Source organism: Ascaphus truei, chromosome 1, assembly GCF_040206685.1.
Source record: "Ascaphus truei isolate aAscTru1 chromosome 1, aAscTru1.hap1, whole genome shotgun sequence".
NCBI classification, from domain to species: domain Eukaryota; kingdom Metazoa; phylum Chordata; class Amphibia; order Anura; family Ascaphidae; genus Ascaphus; species Ascaphus truei.
The window spans coordinates 395,170,063-395,189,580 of NC_134483.1; the positions used below are offsets into that span (position 1 = coordinate 395,170,063).

A 19,518-nucleotide genomic window follows, 5' to 3' on the forward strand; every position below is an offset into this window, starting at 1 on the left:
ATGACCCCCATTATATAGAGAACCAGATGTGAGGTGATAAGTCCACCTTTATTTTATGGAGACACCAGGCATCCATTGTTGGTTTCCATTGGCTTCAGACATGGGGAATTGTCCAGCATTTTGATATGGCCCTCGTTTTTGCCAAGTTACATTTGAAGGACTGTTCCAACTGTGCTAAATGATTGCAGAGGTGTAATCCTTGCCTGAATTGAAGGAAATGTACGACATACAGTAAAGCAGTTTTAAAGAAACATGATCTTCAAAAGCAATGTTTTCGTTTGTTTTAATGAATGTTAAGCACCGGTTAAGAGGATGTAGTTATCCAAAATATTTTCTTGCGTGTGTCCATTGCAATCTGAAAAAATAAAGCAAAAGACTGCTCTTTTAAGGGATCTGATGGAATGGAAAATACCTTTTTCAAAAGCTTTGCAGCAGTCGTGGCAGCCTGCCTTCAGAGCCTTGCTGTCTGCTGTACCTACTGTATAAAGAAGATGCATGTAGGAATTTCCATACTTAAGATGGCAATTGACTTCCTGTGTCATGCCACATATCAGATTGTTGGCAAGGACATTACAAATGCAGTTGTTTGATTACAAAATCTTCAAGTTGATGACTTGGAATCCCATCTTCTATTCACGAAGGCACTTTTGAGACAGGCAGGTGGACAAACAGGTAGGCAGGTATACACAGCGGACGGCTGCTCAGCGATTTGGAAGTGAAGGTGAGCCCAATGAGGTGTTTTGCTGTCCTGGCTTCATCAGATGCTTGACCAAAACATGCCCCATCATTTTCTTAAGTAGACCGGCCGTGTGTAACCCATCCATAATTAATGGGTGCTGTGGATATAACTCCTAATTAGTGTCTGATAGTGAGGCTAGTTCTGGGCTGCGGTTAATATATATGTTCATTTTTTTCAGGCAGTTAATATATTCTGACGAAGTGATGGTGCAGAAACAGGCGCTAAACACTGGTAGTGATCACTAACTATAAAGTGATAAACTAAAAAAAAAAAATACAATATTTGTGATCTTTGTGACTATAATTGTACCAAATAACGTGATAAATATAAACATTGCAACTCCCTGCTCAAACCCTCTGGCAGGGACTGTCTTCACCGGTCCCCAGAAGGTAGATATGTTTTCTCACAACCCAGGGGGAGCATGTAGGAAAAAGCAACAACAGAAAAACAATCTAAGTGCAGACAATAAAGTTCAATGTGAATCAATTCACAGGATGTCTAGGCTCGTGTGTGCAGCCTACTCACAAGATGAAAGTAGTATATGGGCAACAACAGGTAACTGGAATGTGTTCAGTCTTCTATACACAGGCGTAGATGCACTCCAACTCAGATATCATTGTAGTGGTGAGATGTGAAGACAAAAAAATGTACCCATGGTGCAGATCAATGATACAAAGGTAATTCTTTATAAAGGTTCTAAAAATGCATACTCACAATAAAATAATGTTAAACAGCATATATCACTCATTGGTGAATAGAGTACAGATCGGTTAATGCTGTAGCTCACCCCGCCGCATCCGTTCTGTGTCAGGTGGGCTCACCAGCGCTCAGCTGTCTGCCGCCTGATCACTCTGCAGCGTTGGTAATTCAGCTCCGTCGCGGTCTCCAGAGCGTCACGTCACTTCCGATATACAGATACTAGAAAACTTCTAAAGATTAAATCCAATTGAAGTAGAAAGGCAAGAGCAGATAAGATAATAGTACAACATTGAAAAAAATCTTAAATGCATGCACGCTTGCTAATTTTAGAATTTAGAGGGCTATTCCCTTTTTTGGAAGGCTCTAGCAAATAGAAAAAGAGGTGGCACCTAGGTTTTATGTTAAACCGGATATAAAACCTACTATAAGGGAAGCGGTTTATGAAGGAAAAGATGAAAATGTAGAGACTTTGTAGATAGAAATTAGCAGTTGAATTAAAATTAATATTAAAATGTTTGTAGGGATATGCTATAAACCACCAAATATCTGCGAGATTGAGGAAGACAAAATACTTTTGCAAATGGAGAAGACATCAAAACTGGGTCATGTTTGTATAATGGGGGATTTTAATTATCCAGACTTAGACTGGGGCAATGAGATTAGCATAACAACCAAAGGAAACAGGTTTTTGGGGGTGCTTAAAGACATTACATGTTATTGAGGATCCAACCAGGACAGGGGCAGTACTTGATTTGGTAATATCAAACAAGGTAGAAGTAATAACAAGTATTCAAATCTGGGAACATTTGGCTAATAGTGATCATAACATGGTCTCATTTGAAATAAATGATCAAAAACCACATTACTTGTGTTTAACAAAGACTTCAAACTTTAGAAAGGCAGATTCTAATAAACTGGTGGAATAATTTACAAGGAATAAATTGGGATGATGCTTTTGTAGGGAAACATGTGGAAGATAAATGGGCAGTACAGGAAATTGGTGGGTGTTCCTAGCACACAAAGAGCAAATAAACTTGGGAAATAATAGTTCAACACACATTAAAAGTTGAAATGGAAATAGGATAACTACACCAGATTAATCTACCAAAATCTAACAAACATGAAGATCACGGTTTAAGGAAACACCCTCTAGAGATCAAAACAACATGGCTAAGCTAGAAAACATTCAAACATAGGGCCTCTAAAGTAACAATAATCCTCTATACAGGTGGCCCAGTAGTAAGCAAAGAGCTCAGGGTAATACTCCTATGAATAATGTCAATTATGTACCATAGAGCAAACTGACCACTGTACCATATAAAAAGTGCATAGGCCATACGTTACACGATCAGTGTTGTCTGCCCGCCTGTGCAGCTGCCAGCAATGTGTACCTGCTGCTGGAAGGTTTTTAAAGGCAGGCAGTCCCCGCGCGTTGGCCAGGTGGGCGGAGTCAATCTCCATTGGCGGTTGCCTAATGCCTCTCTGCTGCAGGGAATCAATGCAGAGGTTGTGGCTTACCCAGCGTCTGACGTCACACGCTGGACCCGCCCACGTGGGTGATTACAGGTCCGCTTTTAGCGTGAGAGCGTTGTCTGCGGTTTCCATGGCTACAATAGCTTCCCAGAATGTGCCCACACGGTCGCCATGGCAGCCCATGAATCCAGTCACCTGCATATGAACATAGTAAGCACAGAGAAGACAAGCAGCATGTTAGTGAGAATAGCATAAGAAAAAAGGACTACACTTCACAACTGAGCTGCAATAGTGGATGGAACTATACAAGGCCCCCCATGTAGAGTTTAACCCTATGTTATCCATTGATAATCGGTCAAACCTTGCAGAGCAAAGTATATATTGTGTACCAAGTTCATCCCAGAGGAGCAGGAATGCGAAAACAACCACATCATTAAACAGAGGATACAATCAAACCAGCACACCATAGAGTTGGAGTGGTAGCCAAATAAAGTTTTTTTTTTTTTTTTTTTTTTTTTAAAGTTTTTTATTGGGTTTCACAGCTTATACATTATTCCACATCCCATTGTTAAACATCCCTAAACCCACAGAGATTTTCCCCTTTCACTCTCACCGTCGGGGGTAAAATCGCTCATAATCTGTGTTGGACGGACAACATGTACTCACAAGACTAGACAAACAAGACTAACCCGACCAAGGACAAGACAACAAAGGGTGGAAACACCGGGGAGGGGGGGGTTAGGACTTCCAGCGTGTGCACCGGGGTCGGTGGGCATTCGTCTGGTTAGTGCTTACTCTCCGGACGTCGCGTGACAACTCTCCTTCATGTATCGGTTACTACTGGGAGGGGTTTCCTACCTGTCTTGTAGCTATGGTATTGTATGTTCTGCTCAGTCACCAGAGAACGCACTTACAGTTATTATTGCAAGATTGTGCTGGCATCTATCCCGGGGATGTCTGTCTGGGTAATCCATGGATCCCAGACTTTTAGGAAATTTCGGCCAGAGTCGTTGACCCAGCTTGTCAACTGTTCCATCTGGCAGATGTGCCACATTCTGTTTCGAATTTTGGGGATTACTGGTAAATCTTGCTGTTTCCACATTGCTGCGATCTCGCACCTGGTGGCGGTTGCAAAATGTGCGACCAATTTGTGTGCCGATTTCGGCAGACCCCGGATCCGCCTGCCCAAAAGGAACAGCCACGGGTCCAGGGGGATCTCTAAGTCGAGAATCCTTTGTGCCCATGCTCTAATGTTTTCCCAAATAGGGACCACCCTAGGGCAGGACCACAGCATGTGAAGTAAGTCCGCTACCTCCCCGCACTGTTTTGGGCAGAGCGGGGAGTATCCGCTGACAAATTTAGAAAGTTTTAGTGGGGTGTGATACCAGCGCATCAGGACCTTTATATGCGTTCTCTTTTAACGTTGAGCAAATGGAGCTTTTGGCTGCCGCCTGTAAGATCCGCTCCCAGTCTTCGTCCTCTAGAGTCTCCCCTAAATCTGTCTCCCATTTAGTAATGTAGTTCAGTCTGGAAACGTCAGGTCCATCTGGACAGACCACTTCCCGGTACATTCTAGAGGTAAGTCCCCTTGTGTCCGTAGCTCTAGAACACAGCTGCTCGAAGTTAGTCCTACCTGGCCTAATTGGAAATTTATTGTAAAATGCTCTGATCTGGAGGTAGCGGAAGAATTCGGTATTTGGTAGGCCCTTCTCTGATTTGATGTGTTTAAATGTTTTAATAAATGTACCCCCCTCCAGAACCTCCAGTCGCCTATATCCCGACTGTATCCAATTTTTAAAATGTCGTTCACCGGCCATCCCCGGGGCGAACTCCGGATTATCGAATAACGGGGTCATTAAGGAGTGTTTCGTCGTTAGGTTATGTTTAAATTTGGAACTCCTCCACACCGCCAGAGAGTTCACCATGGTCCGCAGCAGCATCTCTGCCGTGTTGTCACATCGTTTTGGTAGCCAAATTAGGTTGTGTAAGTCTATTGGTGCACAGCAAGTTCTCTCCAGCGCCACCCATCTCCGCAGTGACGGGTCTAAGTGCCACTGGATAATTTGACCTAATTGTGCTGCTTTATAGTATGCCATCAAGCAAGGTACCGCTAGTCCTCCTCTATTCGTTGGCCTTATTAGTATGCCCTTCGTAATTCGCGGGCTCTTGTTATGCCATATAAATTTCATGATTCTTGACTGTAAGGCGAGGATGTCGGCTCGCACCAACGGTATCGGCAGGGCCTGGAACAGGTAAAGCACCCTTGGCAGAAGATTCATCTTAATGCTATGAATTCTTCCAAACCAAGAAATTCCATACCCCGCCCACACACTAATATCCTCCCTTAGAGTTCGGAATAGTTTGGGATAATTGGCTTTATAAAGGGAACCATAGGTCCTAGTAATGTGGATACCTAGGTATTTGATTGAGGAGGCTTGCCACTTAAAATTGAAATTTAGTTCGATTAATTTTTCTACCGGTCTTGGTAGGCTAATATTAAGGGCTTCGGATTTGGTCTGGTTAATTTTGAACCCTGAAATTTGATTAAATGTTCCCAGAATCTCTAAGACGTTGGGTAGAGAAGTAAGAGGCTTTGACAGTGTCAGGATGACGTCGTCAGCGTATAGTGCTACTTTGTGGGACTGGTCCCCTACCTCTATCCCTGCTATATCTGGGCTTAGACGGATTTGAGCCGCCAAGGGTTCTATACATAGTGCAAACAGCAGCGGGGACAGGGGGCACCCCTGTCGCGTCCCGCTACAAATTTTAAATTGCTCCGAGGGGAAGCCCTGATGGCGCACCCTAGCTGTGGGGCCTTTATATAGGGCTAAGATGGCTTCTAAGATGCGTCCCTCGAACCCAAACGCTCCTAGTGTTGCCCTCAGATAGGTCCAATCGATCCTATCGAAGGCCTTCTCAGCGTCCAGACTTAACAACATAGACGGATGTTTTTTTTATTGGCCAGATCAATCAAATGTATTATATATATTTTTTGTAGTACAAATTTGAAAAACCATCTGGTCCCGGTGCTTTAGCTGGTTTAAGGGATTTTATTACCTCTGACAATTCTTCAAAGGTGAAGTCTCCCTGTAGTGCCTCCCTCTCTACTCTACCCAATTTGGGAAGATGTGCCTCTTTGAGGAATTTCTGTGTTTTCTCTCCTATCTTTTGTGTGTGGCTGACCTTATCTCCGTCGTAGAGAATTTCATAGAATTGTTTAAATTCCTCTACTATTCGTCTAGGATTGGAGGTAAGGTCCCCCCCTTAGTTCGTATTGAGGAGATACTATAGTTAGGTAGTTTGTTACGTAATTTGTTGGCAAGTATGGTATCTGGCTTGTTGGCTTTGTCGTAGAACTTACGCTTAGACCAGGCTAACTCCCTCTCGGCTCTGGAGTTTAGCAACAGATTAAGTTTAGTTTTGGTATCAGAGAGTTCCTTCAGGGTATCGCTCTGTTTGTTGGATATATGAAGTGCGGAGAGATGTGCTAGTCTCTCACGTAGTTCTTTTATCTGAGCCTCCTTTGCTCTTTTTGTTTGTGCTGCTAGATTCATTAGGAGTCCCCTCGTGGTCGCCTTATGGGCCTCCCAGAGTGTGGAGTGAGATGATACACTCCCTTGTGTTAATCTCAAAATATTCCTTGATTTTATCTCCTATCGCCCGCTCCGATATTGGTTTTTTTAACAGCAGCTCATTTCATTTCCAGTTCGCCCCTGGCCTGTCCAGCGACCGCAGTGTGCACCGCAGCTCAATTGGTGCGTGGTCTGACCATGAAATATCATGGATCCCAGAGTGGGAGACCATGAGAACCGCCTTATTAGAAACCAGGAAGTAATCTATCCTACTGTATCTGTCGTGGGGGTGTGAGTAGAAGGTCTATGCTCTCGCTGTGGGGTGTTGCTCCCTCCATATATCGATCAGTTGACAGTCTCGTAACCCTTGAAGTATGGTTAGTACGTCATATTTCTGTGGTTGATTAGTACCCGTGCATCTGTCCAGGTCTGGGTCTAGGGTGCGGTTCAGGTCGCCTGCTAGTATTACACAGCCTCGTGCGACCTGATGTAGCTTATCAAAGAATTTTGTGAAGAACTGTGGGGTTTGTTCACAGGGGGCATATATAGAGATTAAAGTGACATCTTGATTATGGATTGTGCCCGTGACTATGACATATCGCCCGTCGGTGTCTACGTAAGACCTAATGACCTGGAAGGGCAGTCTGTTGTGGACTAGAATGGCCACTCCTCTTTTCTTAATCGCAGCAGAGGACAGGAAGACTGTTCTGAAGTGTTTGTCTAGGTATTTTGGGTGGTTAAGTTGGGAGAAGTGTGTTTCCTGAATAAACACTATATCTGCTTTTTTGCGGATATAATCTCGGAAAGCAAGTCTACGTTTTATTGGGTTATTGAATCCTTTGACATTGTGTGAAATAAGTATCAGCTCATTACTCATCTGGGAGGTGAGGTGAACTTGCAATAGGGGGCATCGTTGTTCTCAGCTCCGCCGCCAACCTTCTCCTTTGCAGGACTTTGTCCGCACCAAGGGGCCCTCGGAGTTCCATGGCTGGTGGGTCCTGGGGACTGGGAGGAAACAGAAGTGAAGCCAAATAAAGTTTTAATGAAGCAAATGATCGCCAAATTAGTGAATTGTAAGGCCTCTGGCATGGTCAGCGCTTAGGCGAGTGAACCCCTGCAGCCGCAATGAGAGCGGCTTTAGCAGGGGCTCGCGCACGCTTCCGGAAGAGTGGGACTTAAGAAAATTTTAGTTTCTGCGCCCGCCGGAGCGCAGGGCCGATCACGTAAGCGGTTCGCCCAATGAGGGCGAACCTTATCCGTGACATAGCCCCCCCCCCCCCCCCCCTCGACACGCCCCCGAAAGGCACGCGGTCTAGGGCCAGGGAAAGCACCCGCTTTCCCTCAGCCTCAGTGCGCCTCCGCCCGGCTGGATTCACCCTGGACGCAGCCTAAGTCCAAAGGCTGAGGAAAGGACAGAGGTGGGTGAAGATCTCAAACGTCAAGGTAGGATCTCTGGCTAGATGCAACAGTCTGGCAGGACGACGCTGTGGGGGTTGACCTCGGTAGCATCCTTCCAAATCTAATTAATTTATTTAAAAAATGTTTTATCAGGAAGTAATACATTGAGTTACCTCTCGTTTTCACGTGTGTCCTGGGCATAGAGTTAAGATGACAAATAATACATGGTTACAATACATAGTTACATAAGTGAACAGGGTATACATTAGATATATATATCTATATATATAGATATATATATATTAGTACACTTTGCTCCTAGGAGGAAGCAAATCCTCCCGAGGGGAGTGAAGACGCCGCACAGCCGCAATAATGGAGAAGGCTGATAGGTGACTCAAAAAATAGCTTTATTCACACAGAATGTGCAAGCGGATCCTCTTGACGCGTTTCAGCCCGTGGGGCCTTTGTCAAATAATACATGGTTACAGTACATAGTAACATAAGTGAACAGTGTATACATTAGAGATATATATATATATATATATTAGTACACTTTGCTCCTAGGAGGGACTGACTCCTTAACCATGTCACTGCCACTAATACACTTTGTCAATGAAGCAATCCCAGCTAAGACCAAAGGTGTTTATTTATTTAGATTGTTTTCTACCTGAAGCATAGAACTTTCTGACATGGAGCACTCTGATTGGCCCAGTCTCTTGTCATAGGTACAAGGACCTCTCCCCACACAAACGCCGATCCAGCTCTTAGGATGTTCCCTTTGCCTGAAGCCGGAGTGGGATGGTGAATATACCAGTTTATATTTTAAATTTAAAACACACTTTGTGTCTCAGTTTTTCCAGAGTTATAGTAAGTTAATATGGTCAGTGGAATATAACGAATAGGATGCCTCACTAACAGGATTTCTGAAAATAGTCATCCTCACTTCTCAGGACACTGACCATACAAGAGGTAGGTTCCATTAACCTAATTTAATCACATTAACATGACCAATGCATTATGTTCTCACAGGCTGTGACACACAGTAAAACACACAGCCTGTGAATGGTCTCTGGAGGAGATGGGAATGGCCAATCAAACGGGGACTGAGGGTTATAGTGACACCAATTAAGGGGCAACCCCAGGTGGGGGGGGGGGGGGGAGGGGGCTGCCTGTCTTAAGAATCATAAAAACAGTCAATCAAAACAGTTTGGATCAAGCTCTTTATTCATCCCCCCTGGGGTTAAGGTGCCCAATGTCCATCTAGACTCTTTCTGTGTAGTATCCTCCGTGTCAGATTACCCCTTCGTCGATGCTTCTCCACACTGTCTATGACTTGGTACCGGAGCTGGCTCACATTGTGCCCAAAGTGTGAGAAGTGATGCGCCACAGGGGCCTCCTCGTCCCCTCTCCGGATCGCAGCCTTATGCTGTCGAATCCTATCCTTGACAAACTGGGTCGTCTCCCCCACATACCATAAGCTACAGGGACATTTGATCAAATAGATGACATTATGGGAGTTGCAAGTGAAAAATGTCTTGATGAAAAACGTCTTACCACTCTGAGGTTGACAGAAGAGATTGCATTCTTGCATGTTGCCGCACTGGCTGCAGCTGCAGCACCTGAAGCAACGCAATTTTGGTGTGCCTTAAAATGTTTGTACCAAGTCTTACCACCAAAGTCCACCCTAATTAATTGATCTCTGAGGTTTTCTCCCCTTTTATATGAAAACAGGGGTTTGGAGCTTAGTGTGGGGGCCAAAATTTCATCAGACCATAATAATGGCCAATGTTCCAGAATAATCTGCTTTACTCTCCCACTCCTCCAGGTTCCAAAGGTGGATATAAATGGGACAGAAAAATCCCTTGATATCTCTGTTGGCGGGGTCCCCTACCCGGTAGACTCACAAGTGTGAGTCAGCCTTCCTCCTTTGCATGGACAAAAGAGGATCAGGATAGCATCTAGTCTGGAACTGCTGAGGGATTAATTACTGATGATGCGTTTAGCTCTTAGAAATTAACTGTACAGTAAACACCTAATTGGCTCTGATGGACGATGACTGCTGAAATGGAGCAGGTTGTTCCTATCCATCGGTTTAGTGGAAATGTCAGATTCTAATTTCCTGTGCTGTAATGTGATAGTAGTATCCAAAAAGGTAGTAGCCTGTTTGCTAACAGATGAGGTGAAGCCAATTGTTAACATTGCACTGTTCAGGTCTCCTATAAAGGGGTTAAGCAACTCTTCTGTACCCATATGTGGAAGATATCGTCACTGTATCACACCCACATACACCCATGTGCCATGAATAGTCGCTGACTAACAACAAAGTCTGTTGTAAATCTAGTCATGAAGATGTTTGCATATGTGGGTGTGACTTTCGGGCCCATAGCTGTACCTTGCTTTTGGATATAGTGCGTATCTTCAAACAAGAAGACCTTTTCTCTCAAAATCACACAGTGTGTCCAATACAAACATATTTTCCTTATTCATATTGAGATTTTCTCTCATATTCGTGTTCCCTCCCACTCCGTTACTCCCGATGGTGATGACCAAAATCAGGAATGACAAGTCAGATGCTATACCAAAAGCGCCTCACTTGGGCATTGTTTGCAGGCCTAGTGAACCTTTCCATAGACACCCCTTGGAGGCTCGCTCTACTTCTGACCCTGCTGATGCAAGGGCCGAGACTCCATCTCAGTCGTGGATTCCATTAGGTAATGGCATGGAGAAGAGACATCTGAGTGCATTACACTACTATAACATGGAAGATAAATGGGTAGTCTTTCAAACATTATTAGAAACACACACTTAGTAGTGGGTTTTTCGCTGCCTATTTCATCACACTCACATACTCTCCTGGCCGATGTAATTGCCACCAGAATTAATTTTTTTTTAAGTTAATGCTCAGATTTACAGGAAATGCCAAGGCGTTGACAGTGCTAGAGACAGGTCCCATGCGTGAACTAGAATTATTAGCTTGGGCTTAATTTTTAGAATTGCTTAAATAATCTCTCTGTCAGTGGATGTCTTGTCACATCTTACTAAATTTTAGCTGATAGCCATAAATTGCATCTTCAGTGTGCTAGCTTCAAGATTATTGAATCCTTTATGGAGAACACCAATAATGGCTGAAGAAATGGCCTGCAGAAGTGCTACATATTTTTTCTACTGCACCAAAGTGGAATGACATTCAATACTCAGGCATTGCTTTTATTTTTGTTTTGGATGCCCACTTTTTGAAGCTTTTATCTAGACCATCAGGGAAAATCTTTTAAAGTTAAAGTTTTAATTTCTAATAGCCAAGATGTCCGTTTCAATCTCATTAGATCTGGATAATTTGTTTTCCCTGAAATATTAATCTGAGAAGGTTGCTCAATATATAAAGGTCTAGCACGTTAGAGAACCATGCCCTCCTTGGTAAAAATAGAATGATTGCAATCACTGCAGGTTATATAGTTACAGTACATAGTAGATTTGGTTGAAAAAAAGACATACATGTCCACTAAATTCACCCTATGCTAAATTTAGACAGATACTTAATCCTATATTTGTAATTAGTGTATTGATGCAGAGGAAAGCAAACAAAAAAAAACCAGTGAAATATCATCCAATCATATCTCATACTGGACATTTACTTTGTACTTTAACCTTCACTGCCAATTTCTATCCACAAGGTCTCTACATTTTCATCGAAGGCAAAAAACATCTAGAATCAATTCTCATTGAGATTTTCCATATAGCCAAAGAAAAGTTTATTTGCTGCAGCAAAGGGTTTTCGATATTGGGCTCGTGAAAAATAAGAACAAGTTTAAGACGACCGCAGGAATCTGTAGGAGTGCTTGGAAAGTTTACAGTCATTTTTTAGAAGTAATAAAGTGGGCAAGGTTCCATATGAGGGCTCTTAAATTACCTTAATCTGTGGACCAAAGATCCTTTAGACCAGCTACAAAGTATCAGTCTCTTAACGATCCCGAGATCAGTTGAAGTGCGGTGGTTGATAACCAATCTTCTAGAAGGATGTCCTCTTCTAGGTCCGGATTAGATCCTTTTCTCGACGGATGTACGAAACACCGGTTGGGATGCCCAATTAGGACTCCAGATCGTTCAAGGAGTATGGCCAGTAACCTGGGCAAATAGGTTGTCATATTTTGGCGCTAAGGGCAATAGAACAAGTTTTGAAAACTTTTCAACATATTTTACAAGGCCTTTGTATAAGGCTGAAATCGGACAACTGGTTGGCAGTGGCATATTTGTGCAGACATGGAGGAACAAAATGAAAGTAATTATGTAAAGTGGCAGAATCCATTCTGGTCTGGACAGAAAACCATCTGTAAGCTATGATGGCAGTGCACATTCCATGGGAACAGAACACCTTTGCAGACTTCCTCCATCGTCAACTGATGCAGCCAGGAGAATGGGAATTAAAAACGGATCTAAAGATGAGGCAAATAGGGGTGTCTAGACATAGATCTGATGGAGACAAATATAAACAGATCCTGCTTTTTGCACAAAGAACTACCATCCGCAAGCAGCACGTAGTGATGTGCTCTGGTTCCCTTGTACCTTTTGGTCTCTCATTTATTCCCTCCTCTTCCACTCATTCCGAGGGTACTTAAGATTAAAAAAAAAAAAGCGGAATTTATCATTTTAGCCCAATTGGCCAAGAAAGTCGTGGTACCCACAAGTTGTAAACTTGGCAAAGGAATATCCCATCAGCCAATATAAAAAGACTTTGGGCTCTGGGCATGTCAAATGGACTTATCACAAGCTTTATGACTGCCAGAAAGTCTTCAACTTCAAAATTATAGCATTGGATGGCGTGGTGCCACAGGTCTGGCGTGGATTGTGAGGAAAAAAAATGTGGGGATTTTTTACCATTCCTGAAGAATTGTCTAGATAAAGGGCGTAGTATAGGTTCTTCTAAAGTTCAAGTCTCATCATCAATTGTCATAAATAGGCCTTCAGCCACAGATCAACTTAGTGTAAGGTTTCTTCAAGGAGTGAAACATATGAGACCACAAACCTGAGAGAGAATTCCCCCTTGGGAGTTGTCTTTAATCCTCAAAGAATCTGAGCTGCTCACATCAAACCACCCTCATTCTGTTTTTTTTTTGTCCTATATCAGAATTAAATTGTGCTGAGACCTGTCTACCATTTTTTTTTTTTAACCCAAAGTAATTTCCCCTCATTTTGTCCAAATCCGACCTCTCGTAAGGAAAATTTGAATTTGCTGTTCGCTATTTTTGGTCACTACTTTGATAGGAATGCCAGTTTCAGGAAGTCAGACAGACTGTTTGACCTTCCAGAGGTATCCAGGAGGGGGATCATTGACTTGAAATGCAACAATTGCACGATGGATCAAATCATGCATTAAAACCACTTTCAACCAGACATTTTTTTTGCCTGGGATACATACACTGCATCCCATGTAACATTGCATTCAAACATCACACTGTGAGATTCCCACTGAGTCCCTTTGGGAATCCAGGCCTGATTACTAACATCAGGTAGTGTGCGAGTGCACATTTTTGTGGATTCTGATCCATCTACTCCATTTGTACATACGGAATTGCACAAAGTCTCTTGCTTTTTTTTTTTTTATACTTACCGGCCACCTGTGCTCCACGCATTCTTACCTACAACCTTGACAATTCTTATCACCTACAACCAGACCTTTTGAGAAGGGTCCAGTGATGCTCGCAGCCCTTTCTACCAGTGCAATGGCCGCATCCTTGGATTTAGAGTGCAAGCTTCACCTGATGAACTGTGCTGTGCTGCTCCCGGGTCATCATTCATTACCTTTATTAACCATTATAAAGTAATGTGCAGGCCTCTGCTGACACGAGCTTTGGCCGTTAAGTGCTACAAGCCTTAGGCCTTAATTATACCAAAAACTGCAGAGCTGCAAAGCGATCCGGTGATGTCATCGTAACGACGCCGCCGTGCTACATGTAAACATGCCAAAGAGATTTGTAGCGCGACTGCAGGGAGACATGGTCAGATTGGTTGGCTGCACTGTGGCCATGCGAATCACAATGCAGCCGTCGTGTGTGAATAACAAAATCTCAAATCGCTTTAAGAGAAATGCTTTGCAGTACATTGTGGAGCTTACATTGCGCTTGGTATGTGCACTCTTATTAGATTTTTTTTTTTTTTTTTTTCAAGCGCACAATTTTTTAAATTTTTTTGTATAATCACGGCCTTAGTAGCTTAATACATATTTCCAGCTACACCTTTTTGTATGACTCCATTATTCTTTCCCCTCCCTCTGTTCAATACTGGTTGGGTAGGTCCCAAGTGTGCCTACTGCCTTGGGGACATACAAGAAAAAGGACGATTTTTTCGTACTTACAGTAATTATTTTCCTAGAATCCTTCTGTGGCAGTGGGCATATCTTCCCTGCCTCTCAGTGTTTTTTAGTATATTAATCATGTTAGTCTATTTTTCAGCTGGTTGGAAAACCAGTGACTGCCTACAGGTAGAAGGGGCTTCTACCAAAGAGGAGGTTTTTCCTGTCCTATCTCAGCCAGAGGCAGAGTTTAACACAAGTGTGCCCACTGTCAAGGTAAGATTCCAGAAAACTACACTGACCACAATGACACTGAGTTTATAGCAGGGGAGTCTGGTACAAACTTGGACAAGTCACTTTATCTCCCTGTGCCTCAGGCACTAAAAAATAAATTGTGAGCTCTATAGGGCAGAAACTTCTGCGTACAGCGCTGCATAAACGGTCTGCTCTATAAAAGGGGGAAAAAACAGTATTTAACTCATTTTTTCTTTTAAGTATGCAACCATTTTCCTATTTCTTCAGATTAACAGTTACATAGGACAATAACGGTCTTCTCTTTGCATATGTTTTTGCAGCTGAGCTATGGCATGTAAAAGCTGTGACCGTATATTGGGGAATGTTCCCACACCAAATGCCAAAAGTAATAAAGCAACCTCTGTAATTTGTTAAAACCGGTGTTGTTTCCAACTAAAACTCAGTTGCATTCAAGTTCAAATTATAGATATTTAATTTTGGTTTTCTGCATTATCCTCAAGTTATATTGTTAAACGCATTTTGTTTACTTGACAAATGTCATCCATGCCAAAATCAAGACTCCCTTGTAGCTCTTTCTATCTATTGTACTGCTTATGCCATTTGAAAAGCATTGGGTCTTTACAAACGTTTTCATATTAAATGTATTTTGCATATAGTGGTGTGTGTACGTACATGTCATATTAAAAATAAAAAAACTCCATTACATTATGGATCTCATATGTGGCACAAATTAGGAAATAGAGTTTTTTTTTTTTTTTTTTTAGGCTCCCATGGCAACGCGATTCCTTCCGTATATTAGTGTTCTGAGAGTGGCATCAATAAATACTTAGACATTTTAGTGTCAGGCCTTTCTTTCGCTAGGTATTAATAAAGACTGGATGTTGGAGTTGTTCCATGTATGATCTCTGTACGTCAATGATGTTACTGGGCCATACCAATGTGAAGGCATATTCTGCAATGGGAATCTACAGGGAATGAATAGCTCTCAAGTAAACTCTCCATTTTTAATCTATTGAACTCCTTTTTTCTTGTCCAATGTTTTTACTTTTTCTCTATCCTCTTTTAGAGATCGAGGCTCTGATGCTTCCTGGACTAATGACCAGGAGCCACCAGTAGATGTAAGTAACAGATTATATATATTTATTTTTTTACGGATATTACATTTCTGCTCTCAAGCATGGCGAATAAGCACTTCTTTCAAAGCTTTCAAATTGTAATCCGCATCAAGACAATTGTGTGTAAACTTTTCTGTTTCTCTGGATCTTTGGAATTCGTCCAATGACAAAAAGTTGATTTTTGATTAATAAGCAACTTAATCAGTTAACCACTTTCCAACTTTAAAGATGCAATTCCATATAGCTGGCCAGAAAAAAATTGTAAAGCATTAGTCTTCCCTTGGCAGGCTTCCCTAAACATATTAACCATGCTAATAGCAGACATTTTGCATCCACTTTTTTTTTTTCCTCCAAGCATTTGTTTTTTTGAGGGCCTCTGGCAAAAACATCCCACCTTGATAGTGTTTTATCTTCCTTTATCCTACCCTGTCTTCAACAGAGACCCAATAAAAATATAAGGCTAGGTGGTGAGATTGACCATAGCTGTGTAAGCACTGTCTGACTGCACAGTGGAACTCTGCACACTGGACATCAAACTCCTCAGTCTTCTCAGTCAACATGTTTGCATACTGACTTCAATCAAAAATAATTTAAAATACTTGGTGACAAATTTGTGTAAAAATAATTTACTCCATCCCCAGATACAAACTTTTGAATATATCACTGACCTTAAGTCCACTTTTGCCCTGGGAAGAATAGCCTCTTTACATTATGGTGAGATGATCCGCTGTGGTTTACCTAAATACCTCCTGTGATCTATATATGTAGATAAATAATAACGACCATTGTAAGCATTTAGAGGACTTGATGGGTGTTTTTTTTAATTTGTATTTTTATAGGTATTAGATTACAGCGATGATGAAAAGGAGAAAAAAGCAAAGCAGAAGAAAAAAACACAAAATGCAGAAAAAAAGAAGTCAAAAAGCGAACAGGAAGGAACCTGTAAGTTTGTAGTAGAAATGCAACCTACTTTTTGTTATTTAATAGCACTGATTTTAACATGGCTGCAGTGGAAGCACTGTATGCTAAGAGACAGGAGCACAATCAGAGGTTCTGATTTTATTTGTCATTTATATGATTGTTACATGTATTACTACTGTAAAGCGCTATGTACATTAATGGCGCTATATAAATAAAGACATACATACAAGAGGTGCAGTTTTTACCAGCCCTCCACCGACATCGCAACGTGACACTGTGTTGTCATGACACGTTATCATGGCAATTTCTATGCAAGGGGCTGCTCACCTACAGACACCATGCTCTCTCCTCCAGCAATCAGTTTAATTGCTGTGGGGATGAGCGCGGGGCCTCGGTAAGCGTGATACCAAGACTTGGGAGGATGCAAATGCACCCTTACAACAGCCTCCCTGGTTGCGCTACTGCTAAGAGATAATGGGGAAAAGCAGGGTTGGAGACCAGTCTGAGACATGTGAATGTGCGCACAAGTGATGCTTTTATTTCCTCTACACTACGGTGGTGGGTTTGTCACTTTTTTACCCACCATAACTTCTTTAATGTATGGTTGAAACCTATTCCAGCTTCATATTGCAAAGCCAGTATTACCATCCTCACACTGAGACCCGAAAGGTCTAAACAGCTGTCTAGGTTGGTTTACTGGCTATGCAATTCTTTAACCCAGGTTGTGCTGAAAAGCTGTTTAAGGCTGCGTCCATAGTGTAGCTCGCGCCGAAACAAACACTAGGACGCCAATGCATATGCGCATAGTGCGCGCGTGCACATGCGCTACAGAGAGACCTGGCGCTTCGCGATACAAACAAGTTTGTATTTCCCGAGCGACTGGATCATAGAGAAGTGCGGAAGCTAGCGCGTTCTACTATAGACGCAGCCTGAAACAGCAGGCATAAGCTTATAGGGCTCCATGCTAAAATGAATAAGATGTAAATGAGCACAGTGTCACTTTATGCATGTCGTATCCCAGAATCCCTAGCTGCAGTGGAAGCACTGTATGCTAGGAGATCATGGTGAAAGGCGGGGTTGCAGACTTGTCTGAAACACACGAGTGTGCACACAAGTGATATTCTTTATTGGCCAACATATGGTAAGTCACACAGTGACACATAGGTAGTTACACATTCATTTAGAGCTTTTGTATGAGGAATATTATACAGCTAAATATCACAACCCCCCCCCCCCCCTTTTTTTTTTTTTTTTTAAATATAGGCTTGGCAAAGGCACTTGCCAAATGATATCTGCCTTTTAATTTAAATAATGTTTACAAGACCTACTTTAAGGTTGAATAAAAACCCAAATACTACAAAGTAATATTCTGTACATAATTCTATACGGAGGAAGATTTTTTTTTTTTTTTAGTATCCCGATTTTCATAGAATTTCTCCATTAGAACATCTTTATATAGGTAAAAGAAAAATAGAGATTAATATAAAGGCTATTATGTTTATCCTTTTAAAAATGCAAAATTGAGCAAGTCTTCAGGACCAAAAGATTAGTTTGCGGAATAATATAAGTTATTTGTGGGCAGCATGTCTGACATTTTCTATTAGTGTTTCCAAATTATGCTTTGAGTATGCTCATGAAAAGACTTATTTGGCATCTAATCTCTTAATTGCAAAAAAAAAAAATTATATTATACTAGCTTCACTAATCATTATTTTCATAGACATTGTAACATGGAACAAGACTATTATTTTGTTTGAAAAGTACATCTAACTAAAATTAACATTGCCACTCCACGTTAATTACATAATTATTATAATTCTCTTGACGGTTTTATATTTAAAAAGAAAAAACGGTTTGACAAATTTTATGAAATGGTAAAAGGCATAGAATCAGCCTTTATAAAACCTTCCAGGTGATCTGAATGCCCTTAATTTGCAGTCTTCTGAACTTTTTTGTAGTGTACTGTTCAGCAAGTATCTTTGTTACTTTAAAACCCTTTGCTGTTTACCAGAATATGCAAAAATGCATACAGTATGTGTGTATATATATATATATATATATATATATATATATATATATATATATATATATATATATATATATATATATATATATATATATACATATATACACACGTGTGCTGCTTGGGCCAATAGGAGCTCGCCACGATGTTAAATCCACTCGCCCGGGCGTGCAAATGTATAGGTTTGTCGAACACTATATATATATATATATATATATATATATATATATATATATATATATATATATATATATATATATATATATATATATATATATATATATATATATATATATATATATATATATATATATATATATATATATATATATATATATATATATATATATATATATATATATATATATATATATATATAATTTTTTTTATTTTTTATTTTTTTTGTTTGTTTATTTGTTTTCTCTTTTAAGAATTTTACTCGCAAGCAGTTTTCTTCATTACAGTTGGGGTTCATTTTAGAAAAAATTAATACACTTCTAAAACAGCACAAATTTACTGTAGCGTACAATAGCAATTTTTTACTAGGGAGGTGTATCCAGAGTAGGGTTCACAAAAGATCCCAAATAATGGCGCACTGCAGACCTTTTATAAAATAATGTGGTCACAAGCAGCTTAAACAATACTAATTTAAAAACATTTTATTATAATAGTACATAAATGGTTAAAATGGATACACAGCCAAATGAAGGGTGTATATCCATATGAAGGGTTAAGGTTCCTCAAAATAGTGTTTCAAATAAATCCTATTATACGTATGGAGGTATATATTAATTAGCCAAATAGCAGCTTTCACCAATATTGATGGTATGTTCAAATCAGTTGAGTGTCTCTAGTAATATCATGATGTTAATAAGTGTATACGGTAGTGTTGAGATCACAATACTCAGTGACTGTAGCGTGTTGGAGCCTAACCCTTAGGGACCAAGTGTTAATCAAAAGATGGAGCACGTATAGGTCTGTGGAATACTGAAAGCCGGACTGCGCATGCGTCACAGTCCGTGTGTGTCGATGCAGTG

The 19,518-nt window shown here is 41.0% G+C and overlaps 1 protein-coding gene across 1 annotated transcript in view; it reads left to right on the forward strand.

Annotated features, from left to right (window-relative positions):
• The window catches only part of NAF1 (nuclear assembly factor 1 ribonucleoprotein), a 104,342-nt gene that overhangs the window by 63,086 nt on the left and 21,738 nt on the right, over nt 1-19,518 (forward strand). Inside the window, exons 7-8 of the mRNA XM_075612278.1 lie at nt 15,489-15,540; nt 16,377-16,479. Of these exons, the coding sequence (XP_075468393.1) occupies nt 15,489-15,540; nt 16,377-16,479 (155 nt within the window). The remainder of the gene's footprint in view (nt 1-15,488; nt 15,541-16,376; nt 16,480-19,518) is intronic.